The sequence below is a fragment of the Erpetoichthys calabaricus genome (genome assembly GCF_900747795.2).
Source record: "Erpetoichthys calabaricus chromosome 1 unlocalized genomic scaffold, fErpCal1.3 SUPER_1_unloc_24, whole genome shotgun sequence".
Taxonomy (NCBI): Eukaryota; Metazoa; Chordata; class Cladistia; order Polypteriformes; family Polypteridae; genus Erpetoichthys; species Erpetoichthys calabaricus.
In genome coordinates this window covers 1,466,919-1,482,839 of record NW_026261590.1, presented here as the reverse complement: position 1 = coordinate 1,482,839, position 15,921 = coordinate 1,466,919, and the positions used below count along the sequence as shown (strand labels likewise).

Here is a 15,921-nt window from a genome sequence, read left to right as displayed (position 1 = left end):
TCAAGACTGTTTGTTTCACAAATAGCTAAACTGTCCCAATGTCTCATCCAGATTCTTCTTAAAGGTCGTCAAGGCTTCTGCTTCAACTCCATGTCTCAGTAGTTTGTTCCAGAGTCCCACAACTCTTTGCATAAATAAATTCTTTCTGTATTCAGTTTTAAATACACTTCCTCTTAAAGTTTCACTGATGTCGTCAGGTATGAGATTCACCCTTAATTTGAAAGAATTCTGCTGATCTCCTTTATCGATGTCTTTGGGGATTTTAAATACTTGGATGAGGTCCCCACACCGTCTCCTGTGCTCAGATTAAACAGGTTTAAAATTGTCAGAGTCCGTCACAGTAGGACATATCCTTAAGTCCCATGATGCACCTGGCTGCTCTCCTCTGCACACCTTAAAATGCTGTTATGTCTTTCTTTTACTTTGGTGACCAGAACTACACACAACACTCCAGATGTGGTCTCACTAGTGCATTATATAGTTTGAGTCTAACATCACTTGACTTATCTTCAGCAGTTTTGATTATATAAAGTAACCTTTTATTTGCCTTTTCTTTGCTTCTGTACATTGCTTAGTTAATGAAAATGTTGTGTGAATATAAACCCCAAAATTCTTGTCAGAGGTCTCTTCCTGTGGCTCAGTGTCTCCCATCTTGTATTTATAATTGATGTTCTTTTTGCCCACATGTTGCACTTTGCACTTTTTTACATTAAATTCCATTTTTCAGGTGTTCACCCAGTTCTGAAGCTTATCCAGGTCTTTTTGAATTATTTTTGATGTCTCCTCAGTGTCTACCACCCCTCCAAATTTAGTGTCATTTGTGAATTTCACAAGTTTACTAACTACACCAGAATTAATTAATGAGGGTCCAAGGACAGACCCCCTGAAGGACTCCACTGATAACCTCACGCCATTCTCCTCTTATCTGTACTCTTTATCTCCAGCCAGTTAACCAACTAGAGATCCAGTTTTGTAGGTTGCCTCAGATGCTTACAGCTTCTACTTTCAGAATTAATTTTTGGTGTGGGACGATTAAGATTGAGGCTTTATGAAAGTCTATGTGAATTATGTTGTAGGTATAGTCTCCAAAGTATAAGGCGAGTTCAAGCACAGGTAAAACGTGTGCCGAAAGAAATCTCTCAGTCCAAAAGTTTGTTTTAAAAATATTTAGTGAAAATTAAAAGCAAATAATCCACACAAAAAAAAAGAAAAAGATTGTTACACATGTAGAGTAAAAGACAAAAAAAAAGAAAAATGTATCTTCTCTAAACTTAGCTTTTCTTGAGAAACTTTAGTTATTTCTGTACTTAAAAGTTCTTTACTTCTTCTTCTATACTTAAAGATTCTTAACTTCTTCTTCTGTACACTTTAAATGTATGATGCAGCACTTAAATTAGGAGCTTTGTCTTACATGTTACTTAACACACTCAAAAAGCACGTAGGCCCGGTTTAAAACCATGTGCCCTCTACACCTTACAAATGGCAAGGCCAGTTACTATCTGAGAATAATGTTTAGTCAGAGCAGTTAGAAATGGCTAGAATACACCAATTCAGTTCTACTTATGGGGGTTATAGGGACCTCCCATGTATTATGCATTGTCATTTAGTAAAACATTTATGAATCTTATGTAACTAGGAAATGGCTCTTACAGTAGGATTTGTTTTTGTCATTTATTCCAATTGCATCTCCCAAAAAATCTAAAAGATTGACGTGGCAGGACCTTCCTCTCATAAACCTATGCAGGCTGTTATTTAGTATATTATTTTCGTTTCCGTAGCTTTCTAATTTATTTCTTATGATGGTTTGTATAATTTTGCATGGCCAATAAGTCAGACTTATTGTCCTGTAATTGCTAAGATCCATTTTGTGTCCCTTCTTGAAGATTGGTGTCACATTTTCAACTTTCCAGTACTCGGGTGTTTCTCCTTCCTGAAGTGACTACTCAGATCTGCCTACTAAGAGTTTATAGATGACGTCTTTCATTTCTTTCAATACAATCAGTGAGATCCCATCAGATTGAGGGATTTTATTAGGCTCCAACATACTGAGGGCTTGAAGCACGACTGACTCTTCTTTATTAAAATCTATGAACTCAGTTTGTTTTTACTTCTACACGAGGCATTCCACTTGTTTCTTCCTATGTAAATGCTTGGGTGAAATATTTGTTCAGTTCATTTGCTGTTTCAAAACATTTTCAATGATTTCTCCATTCATGTCCTTAAGGTTTCTTAAATTTTCCTTTATTGTCTTTTTAATGTAGTTGTACTGAAAAAAAGACCTTGTTGTTTGTTTTGGCTTCTTTTGTAATTTTTATTTCAATTTCTCTTTTGATGTTTCAAATCTCTTGCTGTAGTGTCTGGTATTCCTCTATGTCACAATTATCAATTATCTGGGTTTTTTTGTTTGTTTGTTTGTTTGCTTGCTTGTTTGTTTGTTTGTTTGTTTTTAATTTTCTGGTACAGTGATCTTTTCAGATTTAATTTTTGTATTATTCTCCTTTTTATCAGTTTTGGCTCATTTGAAGTTCTTTTGTTTTATTGTTTTTTGAAATGAATTCTTTTTGAGTCTGAATCAGAAGATCTCTGAAGTGACACCAACTGTCATTTAGAATTTATGAGGTTTTGCGTTCCCATTTATTGTTTTACAGATTCTTCCTCATCCCCATAAAGTCTGCTTTCCTCAAGTTAGAAGTCTTAATTTTGATGTATCAAAAATTCTCAGTATCTTCTGTTCTTATTCCTCTGTCTTTATTGTTTGAGCAGATGAGATCTCGATAGGCATCACCACATGTTCAGATTGAGACAAACTGGGTGAATAAACAGCCATTTACCATCTGCACCATTTCAGTTTCCTCTTTTGTATTCCTGACAGTTAATGTTTGGAAAGTTCAAATCCCCATGACCACTACGTTCTCTCTGTGGCACATCAGCCTTATTTGATTAACTAATACGTTATTATCTAACATACCAGATTATGTTAGCCAATAGTAAACTCCAAAAACCAGACCTCTGCCTTTCTTCCTTACTAGCTTAATCCCCAGTGATTCTGATGAATTTCCTCCTTCCATCTTGAAGAGGTCAGCCTGAATATTATCGTTCACATACAGCGCCTCACCTCCTCCTTTCCTTCCTTAGCTGTCTATCTTGAAGCAGGTGTGAACACTAATATGTTATTCCTTTCCGTCACTCTCATTCAGCCATGACTCTGTAATTCCTACAATATCAAAGTCCAAAGTCAATCCTCTCACCTCTTGTTCATGTATTTTATTTCTAATTCTTCTCTCATTAAGGAGTAAACACTTAATGAGGAAAGTTATTTTTGTGCTTTCAGTTGAGTTTTCTTTATGTCAGATTGACTGATTTTTTATGTATTCCTCAGTTTAAATGTCTGCTCACTTCCCTGGAGATTCTCACTCCAAGAATGTTTGTCCCTTTCTCTTGTAGATGTGGTCCATCTCGTCAGTAAATGAAATGTTTACAGTGACAGTCATTCCAGTGGCTGAGAAAAGTCAAACCTTCTTGTTCAAACTAGGCCTTCGTCCACACATTATGGCTGAATATTGAATTCTCCTCATGTCATTTGTTGGAAGGACTTCAGAGTAAATGTCTGATGTTGATTTGTCATTTAACTTGTCTCCAAGTCCCTTAATGTGTTCTGCACAGAATATGCACTTCCCCTCTCTAGAAGACTGGTAGTCAAACTGAAAAGGATCTCATAACTGAAAGTTTTCTCCCTCAGGTTCCTCTTTAGAAGTTTCTGAAATGTTTTCATAGCCAGTGATGTTAGAGCCACTGGACTGAAGTCTTTTAGGTTTTTAGGGGTTTTGTTATTTGCTACTGGTGTTCCTGTTACCACAGCTTTGGGACCTTCCGCTGTTTTAATGATAACTTTGATCCATCCATTCATTCTCTTCCACTTATCTGAGGTTGGGTCGCGGGGGCAGCACCTTGAGCAGAGATGCGCAGACTTCCCTCTCTCTGGCCACTTCTACCAGCTCTTCTGGGGGAATCCCGAGGTGTTCCCAGGCCAGCCAGGAGACATAGTCCCTCCAGCGTGTCCTGGGTCTTCCCCGGGGCATCTTTCCAGTTGGACGTGCCCGGAACACCTCACCAGGGAGGCGTCCAGGAGGCATCCTGATCAGATGCCTGAGCCACCTCATCTGACTCCTCTCGATGCAGGAGGAGCAGTGTCTCTATTCTGAGCTCCTACCGGATGACCAAGCTTCTCACCCTATCTTTAAGGGAAAGCCCAGACACCCTGCAGAGGAAACTCATTTCAGCCGCTTGTATTCGCGACCTCGTTCTTTCGGTCATTACCCATAGCTCATGACCATAGGTGAGGGTAGGAACATAGATCGACTGGTAAATTGAGAGCATTGCCTTACGGCTCAGCTCCTTTTTCACCACGACAGACCGAGGAAGAGCCCGTATCACTGCGGATCCTGCACTGATCTGCCTGTCGATCTCACACTCCATTCTTCCCTCACTCTTGAACAAAACCCTGAGATACTTGAACTTCTCCACTTGGAGCAGGAGCTCGCTCCCAACCCTGAGAGGGCACTCCACCCTTTTCCGGCTGAGGACCATGAACTCAGATCTGGAGGTGCTGATTCCCATCCCAGCTGCTTCACACTCGGCTGCGAACTGATCCAGAGAGAGCTGAAGATCACGGCCTGATGAAGCAAACAGGACAACATCATCTGCAAAAAGCAGTGACCCAAACCTGAGCCTACCAGACCGGACTCCCTCAACGCCCTGGCTGCGCCTAGAAATTCTGTCCATAAAAGTTATGAACAGAATCGGTGACAAAGGGCAGCCCTGGCGGAGTCCAACTCTCACTGGAAACGAGTTTGACTTACTGCCGGCAATGCGGACCAAGCTCTGACACCGATCATACAGGGACCAAACAGCCCTTATCAGGGGGTCCGGTACCCCATACTCCCGGAGCACCCCCCACAGGATTCCCCGAGGGACACGGTCGAACGCCTTTTCCAAGTCCACAAAACACATGTAGACAGGTTGGGCAAACTCCCATGCACTCTCCAAGACTCTCCCAAGGGTATAGAGCTGGTCCATTGTTCCGCGACCAAGACAAAAACCACACTGTTCCTCCTGAATCCGAAGTTCGACTATCTGACGGACCCTCCTCTCCAGGACCCCCGAATAGACATTTCCAGGGAGGCCGAGGAATGTGATCCCTCTGTAGTTGGAACACATCCTTTGGTCCCCCTTCTTAAAGAGGGGCACCACCACCCCGGTCTGCCAATCCAGAGGCTCTGTCCCCGATGTCCATGCGATGTTGCAAAAGCGTGTAAACCAAGACAGTCCTATAACATCCAGAGCCTTGAGGAACTCCAGGCGTATCTCATCCACCCCCAGGGCCCTGCCACCAAGGAGTTTCTTGACCACCTCGGTGATTCAGAGTCCCCAGGCTCTGCTTCCTCATTGGAAGACATGTTAATGGGATTGAGGAGGTCTTTGAAGTACTCCTCCTACCGACACACAGTGTCCCGAGTCGAGGTCAGCAGCGCACCATCTCCACCATATACAGTGTTGACACTGCACTGCTTCCCCCTCCTGAGATGCTGGATGGTGGACCAGAATCTCCTCGAAGCCTGACGTCATTCTCCATGGACTCCCCAAACTCTTCCCACGCCCGAGTTTTTGCCTCAGCAACCACCAAAGCCGCATTCCGCTTAGCCTGCCGATACCTGTTAACCGCTTCTGAAGTCCCACAGGACAAAAGGGTCCTGTAGAACTCCCCCTTCAGCTTGACAGCATCCCTCACCGCCAGTGTCCACCAAAGGGTTCGGGGATTGCCTCCACGACAGGCACCGACCACCTTACGGCCACAGCTCTGGTCAGCCGCCTCAACAATAGAGGCACGGAACATGGCCCATTTGGACTCAATGTCTCCCACCTCCCTCGGGACATGGTCGAAGTTCTGCCGGAGAAGAGAGTTGAAGCTACTTCTGACAGGGGACTCTGCCAGACGTTCCCAGCAGACCCTCACAACACGTTTGGGCCTACCAGGCCTGACTGGCATCCTCCCCCACCAACGAAGCCAATTCACCACCAGGTGGTGATCAGTTGACAGCTCTCCCCTTCTCTTCACCTGAGTGTCCAGGACATGTGGCCGCAAGTCCGACGACACGACCACAAAGTCAATCATCGAACTGAGGCCTAGGGTGTCCTGGTGGCAAGTCCACATATGAACACCCCTATGCTTGAACATGGTGTTTGTTATGGACAATCTGTGACGAACACAGAAGTCCAATAACACAACACCGCTCGGGTCCAGATCGGGGGGAGGGGCCATTCCTCCCAACCACGCTCTTCCAGGTCTCACTGTCATTGCCCACATGATCATTCAAGTCTCCCAGAAGAACGAGGGAGTCCCCAGCAAGTACGCAATCTAGATGGGAGAGCCCAAAAAAACCTCCAGAGACTCCAAAAAGGGTGGGTACTCTGAACTGCTGCTCGGTGCATACGCACAAACAACAGTTAGGACCCATCCCCCCACCCAAAGGCGGATGGAGGCTACCCTCTCGTCTACCGGGGTAAACCCCAATGAACAGGCTCCAAGTCGGGGGCAATAAGTGTGCCCACACCCGCTCGGCGCCTCTCACCGGGGCAACTCCAGAGTGGTAGAGAGTCCAGCCCCTCTCAAGGAGATTGGTTCCAGAGTCCGTGCTGTGCATCGAGGTGAGCCTGACTATATTTAGCTGGAACCTCTTGACCTCGCTCACTACCTCAGGCTGCTTTACCCCTTCAGAGAGGTGACAATCCACGTCCCAAGAGGCAGCTTCTGCAGCCGAGGATTGGACCACCAAGGTCCCTTCCATTTGGCCACCACCCGACTCACACTGCAACCAAATTCCTTGGCACCTCCTACAGGTAGTGAGACCATGGGAAAGGGGACCCACGTTGCCTCTTCGAGCTGTGCCCAGCTGAGCCCCATGGGTGCAGGCCTGGGCACCAGGCGCTCACCATCGAGCCCGACCTCCAGGCCTGGCTCCAGAGGGGGGCCCCGGTGACCCGCGTCCGGGCAAGTGAAAACGGCATTAAAATTTCTTAATCATCATAGGAGCTTTTCTGAAACGCTCTTTGTCTCGTCACTCTCCTAGGACCAGTTTGCCTTGGGTGACCCTACCAGGGGCATAAAGCCCCTGACAACAGAACTTCTAGGATCATTGGGACATGCAAACCCCTCCACCACGATAAGGTGGTAGCTTGAGGAGGGGTAATGATAACTTTGAAAATAAAATAAAAAATGGATCTGAGCTACACTACAGACATTTTTAAGAGTCTACCGCAAACATGGTCTGGTCCAGGACTTTTATTTGATTTTAATTTTATAAAAAAGTTCTCTACGTCCTTCTGAACATAAACATCTCTTTCCATTATCTGAAACCATCTTCTTCAAGCCGAGTCCTCGCTCAGTCAAATCAAACTGCTCACATCTCGAGTCATATTCATTAAACCCGTTCAGAGCAGCAGTTTAAACCACAAACCCTTACGTGATTTTTATTTTTTGACTGATAACAACAACAACAACAACATTTATTTATATAGCACATTTTCATACAAAAAGTAGCTCAAAGTGCTTTACATAATGAAGAAAAGAAAAATAAAAGACAAAATACAAAATTAAAATAAGACAACATTAGTTAACATAGAAAAGGAGTAAGGTCCGATGGCCATGGTGGACAGAAAAAACAAAAAAAAAACTCCAGAGAGCTGGAGAAAAAAAATAAAATCTGTAGGGGTTCCAGGCCACGAGACCACACAGTCCCCTCTGGGCATTCTACCTAACATAAATGAAATATGTTTCATGATGATGATGTCCAGCTAAGGATTTAATGTCTTAGCACATTGATCTCAGATTTTGTGTTGACAAATTCTGTTCAGTTTTATCCTTATAATCAACTTTATCTTTTTTAATGTCAAGTTTTAATTCCCATTAAACAGCTTGTGCCTCATTAGTATTTCCTCGTCTAAAGACACTTTTTCTTTTGATATAATAATGATATTATAGATTTGATGTCCCAGGGTTTGTTGATCAGATAGACCTTCACACTTTTAGCTGAGATCAGCAGGTCTTCACAAACAGAAACAGAGCTGCTGATAACATCACAAAGTTCAACTAAATCAGTGCAGGAGTCCATCACAGATCTCAGTCGGGACAATGATAGCAGCCTTGGAGACTTTGGATTGAATCTTCACTCCAGAGCTTCACTGTCTTCTTGTGGACTTTTAAATTCTAAAAAAAAGTGTTGAATGTAAGACATAGTGTGGAGTATTTTACAAGAGTTCTGCAGAAATTCAAACAAAGTGCAAATCAGAAAATATGTTTGTGCTTTTGGTGCCTTTGGTCACAAAGGTTAGGCTTCTGATGCTTTGGTCTGAGTGTTCACTCTCAGCGTGTCGACTTAAGCTGTGATTATCGTCTCTGATGACATTGATGGGTGAGCCTTAGGATGAATACAAACAATGGTGACAAATATTTGTGGAAATTCTCTGCATGAGTAAAGTGGTCTGAGTGACACGCTGAGCAGCTCAATGTCTGCAGAGCTCACTGCTTTTCTGACTGTTACTGATTGAGACCACCATTTAAATATAGACGGGCAGATGCCACCGGGCCCTTTACCTGTGACGATGATGTCTCAATGATGAGCTCTGTGACACTGATGGACTCAGAGAGCCACGTCTCATAATGCAGGCTTCTCTGTATTCTGTCTGAACACAAGCTTTAGTTTGTAATTCATCAAGTTGATTAAGTAAGGACAGCATAGTCGCCATTATTACAGTCGAAATGGAATGTGTTGGGTAACCTGTTACCTTAAATGAACCCTTACATATCTGACCCATTTCAGTGTCCTCCACTTGTCACCTTCATCAGACTCATCCTGTCTCTTCAAAGTGGAAAGTTCTGGAAGCAGCTCTGGTCTGTGTCTGCACTCGGCAGGTACCGTCACAGTAGAAACTCCTGGCTGTACTGAATCACTCAGGTAAATAGAAGACACATCTGGACAACAGCAAGAAAAGTGAAAAAGTATCACCAAAATAATAACAACAAATAAAAGTAGACACTCCATAACACTTCAGTGACACATATATTCCTTTTTTCCTGTTCAGAAATTGAACCATAATTAAAAATTAATTGCAACAAATAAATAATCTTAGGCAAAGACAGAGACAAACAGACCTGCTGCTGGTCACCACTAGAGCTGCAAGTCCTGTGTGGTAAATGACAGACAAGAATTCCAGTTTGTCATCCTCACCCCATTGTCACCTGTGACAAGTTCATCTGGTCACCTGAGTGCAGGACGCTGTCAGTCTCATGTATGTGACGTTCTTATCCAGTGTTGATGTCCACATGTCAGTCTGAATGACTTGGCACCAGTCAGTCCAGCGTGAAGGCAGGAGACCCTGTCAGATATATAGCGCCTTACTTTATGAGAATGGCAGTGGTCTCGTGTTACCACTGCACTTCAGTGAAAAGTCAGAATACACGTAGCCATTGAACCTTTGTGTTGTTTGTCCTTCTGTCTGTCTGTCTGTCTGTCTGTCCGTCCGTCCTCACTTTTCTTTCTTTCTCTCCACAGCCTGTCTCTTTGTGGTATCACCTCCAGATTTTGTTTTGGTCAAACCTCAGCTCTTTCAGCTATACACTCACGACTGACTAAACTGAACCGGAGGGACAACAACATGGAGGATTCAGGAGTGGATCAGCTGATTGAGGGGCTGAGGAGTGAAAACTGCAAATTAAAGAAACTGAGGTGAGTGAACAACAAGTGAGTGTGTGTGTGTGTGTGTGTGTGTGTGTCTTTGTGTGTGTGCGTGAATGTATGTGTGTGTGTCTTTGTGTGTGTGTGTGTGCGTGAATGTATGTGTGTGTGTCTGTGTGTGTGTGTGTGTGTGTGTGTGTCTGTGTTTGTGAGTGTGTGTGTGTGTGTGTGTGTGTGTGTGTGTGTGTGTCTGTGTGTGTGTCTCATGAATTTTATTTCTTGTCACATTATCGCTCTGACTTTTCCACTCCCACAACACAAACGCTGTGTTTAATCAGGACAGACTGCAGTGTCCCTTATGGACAGACAGATGGATGTGAGGTGACACAACTACAGATTTCCTTTAATAATTCAATTCATAAAGACAGCATTGTGACCCTGAGCCCCTCCACCACACTGGTCACTCTCCTCATCCTCTCTGTCCAGACTGTTGTTTTATTTCTTGTCCCACAAGCCCACACTGTCCATTTTTTATTTTAATATCATACTTGTTCCTGCCCTCCATTGTCACTTTCCCCCTTACACTCTTCTGATGTCCTTACTAAAGTTTGTTAAAAATCACTAAAATAGAATAAGGACGAGAAACACAGTCAGTGGGAGAAGAAGAGACGACTAAAATAACAGAAGACAAAGAGGAGTGGACAGCAAGAGCTGGACTGAAGTGACAGATAAGGACAAAGAGAACAGTATAGCAAAGATAAAGAGGGACAAAAGAAGGAGATGAACAGAATGAAGAAAAGGATGAATTAAAGAGGAGGACAAGGCAGAGGATAAGGAGAAGGAGAGAGAGGAGGACAGATAGAGGAACAAGAGAAAGGGTGGACAGCAGCAGTAGAAATGACCAGCCAGCCATACACAGAAAGAGAAGGTGACAGGGAGGAGAGGATTAGGACTGAAGGCAGTGTGGACAGTAAGGTGGGAGGCACAGGAAGTGACCGCTATTATAGCCAAGTGGACTGACAGGCCGACATCATTCTACAAGACATGACCCCCAGTTCTATACAGGACATCGACATATATCTGTCAGTGGGTTTAGTGACCGACAGGTGGACACACACATCATGTGCAGTAGACGTCCAGAGACACTGAGAGGATTCTGGGAAAGTGACCTCAGTGGGTGTGTCAGTGAGATACTCCAGTGTGAGGAGTGGCGCCCTCTTGTGTTTGTAACTCACACTTGTGTCTCTTGTGGGACATTAAAACAAGAATCTCACCACATGATAAGTGTAGGCTTTCACATGACTTTCTCAATAATCCAGAATATAGCGTCTTTTTTTATACACACATGATCTTCCCTGATGTCATCACAGGTCCAGATCCTTTCCCTCTCAAATCCTTCTTTTATCTTTTCAATCAGTCAGGGTCTTCCTCAATGCCACCAGACAATCAAACAGTCGACTGGACTGCACTACCATTTCTCCTAAACACCTCACATGCTTCCACAGGTATGTCATCTTGACCAACGGCTTTTCCTTTTTTCATCCTCTTCATAGCTGTCCTTACTTCCTCCTTGCTAATCCGTTGCACTTCCTGATTCACTATCTCCACGTCATCCAACCTCTTCTCTCTCTCGTTCTCTTCATTCATCAGCCTCTCAAAGTACTCTTTCCATCTTCTCAACACACTCTCCTCGCTTGTGAGCATGTTTCCATCTTTATCCTTTATAACCCTAACCTGCTGCACATCTTTCCCAGCTCAGTCCCTCTAGCCAATCAGTACCGGTCCTTTTCTCACTCTTTGGTCAACGGCTGTTGTATGTAAAGTGCTTTATAAATAAAGTTGACTTGACTTGACTTGACTTTAGTGTTCAACCTCTCATACAACTCATCATACGCTTTTTCTTTAGCCTTCGCCACCTATCTCTTCACCTTGCACCTTATCTCCTTGTACTCTTGTCTACTTTCTGCATTTCTCTGAATATCCCACTTCTTCTTTACCATCCTCTTCCTCTGTATACTCTCCTGTTCTTCCCCATTCCACCACCAAATTTCCTTTTCCTCCTTCCTCTGTCCAGATATCACACCAGGCACCCTTCTTGCTGTTACCCTTACTACATCTGCTGTAGTTTCCCAACTGTCTTGTAATTCTTCACTGCCACCTATGCCTGTCTCACCTTCTCCCTAAACTCAACCTTGCAGTCTTCCTTTTTCAACTTCCACCATTTGTTCCTTGGCTCTGCCCTCATTCTCTTCCTCTTCTTGATCTCCAACATCATCCTACATACCATCATTCTATGTTGCCTAACTACACTTTCCCCTGCCACCACTTTGCAGTCTTCAATCTCCTTCAGATTGACTCTTCTGCATAGGATGTAATCTACTTGTGTGCATCTTCCTCCACTCTTGTACATCACCCTATATTCCTCCCTCTTCTTAAAATACGTATTCACCACAGCCATGTCCATCCTTTTGGAAAAATCCACTATCCTCTGACCTTCTTCATTCCACTCCTTGACACTATACCTACCCATCACCTCCTCGTTTCCTCTGTTCCCTTCACCAACATGCCCATTGAAATCCGCTCCAATCACCACTTTCTGTTCTTTGGGTACACTATTCATCACTTCATCCAACTCACTCCAAAGATCTTCTTTCTCACCCATTGCACACCCAGCTTGCAGGGCATATGTACTAATAACATTCATCATCACACCTCCAATTTCCAGCTCATCATCTGACACTCTTTTCACCTCCAGAACACTCTTGACATACTGTTCCTTCAGAATAACCCCTACCTCATTTCTCCTCCTATCCACACCATGATAGAACAATTTGAATCCACCTCCAATCCACCTGGCCTTACTCCTCTTCTATTTAGTCTCTTCACACACACAATTTATCAACCCTCCTTCTCTCCACCATATCTGCTAACTCTCTCCCCTTACCAGTCACACTGCCAACATTCAAAGTTCCTACCCTCAGTTCCACTCTCTTTACCTTTCTCCTCTCCTCCTGCCACTGGACATGTCTCTCCCCTCTTCTTCTCCTTCTTCTTGTTCTTCTTCTTTGGCCAACAGTAGCCCAATTTCCGCCAGCACCCTGTTGGCTAACAGTACTGGTGGCTGTCGTTGTTAACCCGGGGTTCAACCGATCTGGTATGGAAATTTGTATTGTTGTCCGCATATTGATTTGGCAAAATTTTACACCGGATGCCCTTCCTGACGTAACCGTCACCATTTTTCCAGGCTTGGGACCGGCATGAAGAAACACACTGGTTTGTGCATCCCCTGTGGCTGGGTAAACCTGTAAAAAATGATATACATAGTAAATTTACTTCTAATAAAAGTAGTACTAGGGTGCTGTACCGTGTTAGCCATTATGAATGTAGAGAAAAGCCAAGCAAAATGACACCTTTTATTGGCTAACTAGAAAGATTACAATATGCAAGCTTTCGAGGCAACTCAGGCCCCTTCTTCAGGCAAGATGTAATGATTACATCTTGCCTGAAGAAGGGGCCTGAGTTGCCTCGAAAGCTTGCATATTGTAATCTTTCTAGTTAGCCAATAAAAGGTGTCATTTTGCTTCACTTCTAATAAAATAAAAATAATTTTACTCTTTTCAGTTTAGTTTATTTGTACTTATCTACATTCTTTAATGTTTTTCCAATTAAACTATTTTTCTCAGTAAAGCTAGGTTTTTGGATAAATATGAATTGAAATCTTTATATAGCAATCTTCTGAAATTGAATCTTGGGAGCCTCAGTCCCTCAGTCTGTTCTGACCTTTCAAAAACAAGGAGATTTGTTGTTCAACAAGTCTGTGAACTTGCACTTTCTTTTTTGCATAATAGGTATTTGTGAATTTATATAAATGAAAGTCTAGCCACCGTAGCGTAAGGCGAGATCAAGCATGGGTAAAACGCGTCTCGAATGAAAACTCGTAGTCCAGAAGTTCATTTTAAAATTATTTGGTGAAAGTTAAAAGCAAATAATCCATACAAGAATAAAGAAAAAATAGTTACACACTGTAATAGATAGCCCGGCCACAGAGAGACACGACACCAATGTCCAAAACACACGGGTTTATTTATTCAAACTATATACAACTTGGTTCCCCACACTCACACTTCCTCAGTCCTTTCCTCTCTCTTTGGCCGCCTCTTCGCCTCCTTTACAAGCTCCATCTTTCTCCTCCCGACTCCAGCTCTTCGAAGGGAGTGAGGCAGCCCCTTTTATCATGCCCCGGATGTGCTCCAGGTGCTGATGATGGTTTTCCGGCAACACTTCCTGGTGTGGCAGAAGTGCTTCCCTTGCACCCGTAAGCACTCTGGGAATACACAGTTCCTGGAGCAGCAGCACTTCCTGGTGTGGCGGAAGTGCTGTCCTCCAGGGCTCAGGAGCCATCCAGGCAGCCCCTTGGTTGGACCACGGACCCCACGGGGTTGTGCTTCCCAGTTCCGTAGTCGTGGTCCTGGATGGAAATCAGGGGGGCTGCCCTCTTGCGTCCAGGGGAAATATTGCCCCCTTCCCGGTTCTTCCCTGATCCAGGCGTCCAGGTGGGGCAAGGTCCCTGGCCACCTGCCACAACACATACAATAAAAGGCACAAAAAAGAAAAAACGTATCTTCTCTAAACTCAGCATTTCTTGAGAAACTTTAGTTATTTCTGTACTTAAAAATTCTTTACTTCTTCTTTCTATACTTAAAGATTCTTAATTTCTTCTTCTGTACGCCTTAAGCGTACGGAACATACTTAAATAAGCACTGTTTTCTTAGAGTTACATCACACACTCAAAAGACCCGCAGGCCTGCAGGCACAGTTTAAAACCATATGTCTTCTATACCTTACACATTGCAAGGCTGGTCACTAACTGAAGAATAATGTTTACACAAAGCTGATAGAAAAGGCAAGAATATACCAATACGATTCTACTTATGGGGGTTATAGGAACTTCCCATAGATTATGCATTGTCATCTAGTAAGATATTTATGAATCTTATAGAACTAGGAAAATGGCTGTTACACATCTGGCACCTAATTGTTTATGTTAGGGCAGAAATCAATTACCCTTGGTTCTTGTCTATAAGCCGGACTCGTGTATAAGCCGGAGACCAAAAATCATACGAATTTTTAAAATAAAATCTTATCATAGATAAGCCGGACTCATGGAAAAGCCGAACGTACTATAACCTATAACTAATAGAAGAGAGGGAGGTCAGTGGTCTCACTCGCACCCATTTAATTTCTTTAAGGGGGAGAGAGTGTGAGATATTGGCGTCTCTCTCACTCCCCGCATGGCGCGGTTGGAGCGGCCGGAGCGCGTTCTTTCTGCTCTGGGTGTCACCGAGTCAACACGCGCGCGTAGCGGTCATTTAAATTGTGATTTTATATGTAAGCATATTTAAATATATATCGTGGATTTTTTGCTGGTTCGCGGATTTCTGCGGACAATGGGTCTTTTAATTTCTGGTACATGCTTCCTCAGTTGGTTTGCCCAGTTGATTTCATACAAGGGACGCTATTGGTGGATGGCTGAGAAGCTACCCAGCTTACTTTTCTCTCTCTCTTGCGCTGACTATCTGTGTTCCTGACGTAGGGGGATTGAGCAGGGGGGCTGTTCGCACACCTAGACGATACGGACGTTCGTCTAAAAATGCTGAAAGATTATCTTCACGTTGCTATCTTTTGTAAAGCTGATTCCTGAAATGACATGCTGCACGGTGCTTCGCATACTTAAAAGCTCAAAGGGCACGTATTGATTTTTGACTGAAAAACAAACTCTGTCTCTCTCTCTCTCTCTCTCTCTCTCTCTCTCTCCCTCTCTCTCTCTCTCTCCCTGCTCCTGACGGAGGGGGTGTGAGCTTCCGCCTTCAACAGCTTTGTGCTGCGGTGCTTTGCATACTTAAAAGCCAAACAGCCCTATTGATTTGTTTGCTTTTCTCTATCTCTCTCTGTGACATTCTCTGCTCCTGACGCGCACTCCTTTGAAGAGGAAGATATGTTTGCATTCTTTTAATTGTGAGACAGAACTGTCATCTCTGTCTTGTCATGGAGCACAGTTTAAACTTTTGAAAAAGAGACAAATGTTTGTTTGCAGTGTTTGAATAACGTTCCTGTCTCTCTACAACCTTCTGTGTTTCTGCGCAAATCTGTGACCCAAGCATGACAATATAAAAATAACCATATAAACATA

General features: G+C 43.6%; 1 protein-coding gene across 19 annotated transcripts in view; it reads left to right on the top strand.

Moving 5' to 3' along the window:
* The window catches only part of LOC114644491 (NACHT, LRR and PYD domains-containing protein 3-like), a 201,985-nt gene that overhangs the window by 159,720 nt on the left and 26,344 nt on the right, over positions 1-15,921 (top strand). For 11 of the 19 annotated variants that reach the window (XM_051921780.1, XM_051921781.1, XM_051921779.1 and 8 more), the window contains one exon: positions 9,609-9,782. The exons of the other annotated variants lie outside the window; for them this stretch is intronic. In XM_051921780.1, coding sequence (XP_051777740.1) covers positions 9,609-9,782 — 174 coding nt within the window. The remainder of the gene's footprint in view (positions 1-9,608; positions 9,783-15,921) is intronic. 19 annotated transcript variants of the gene reach the window in all.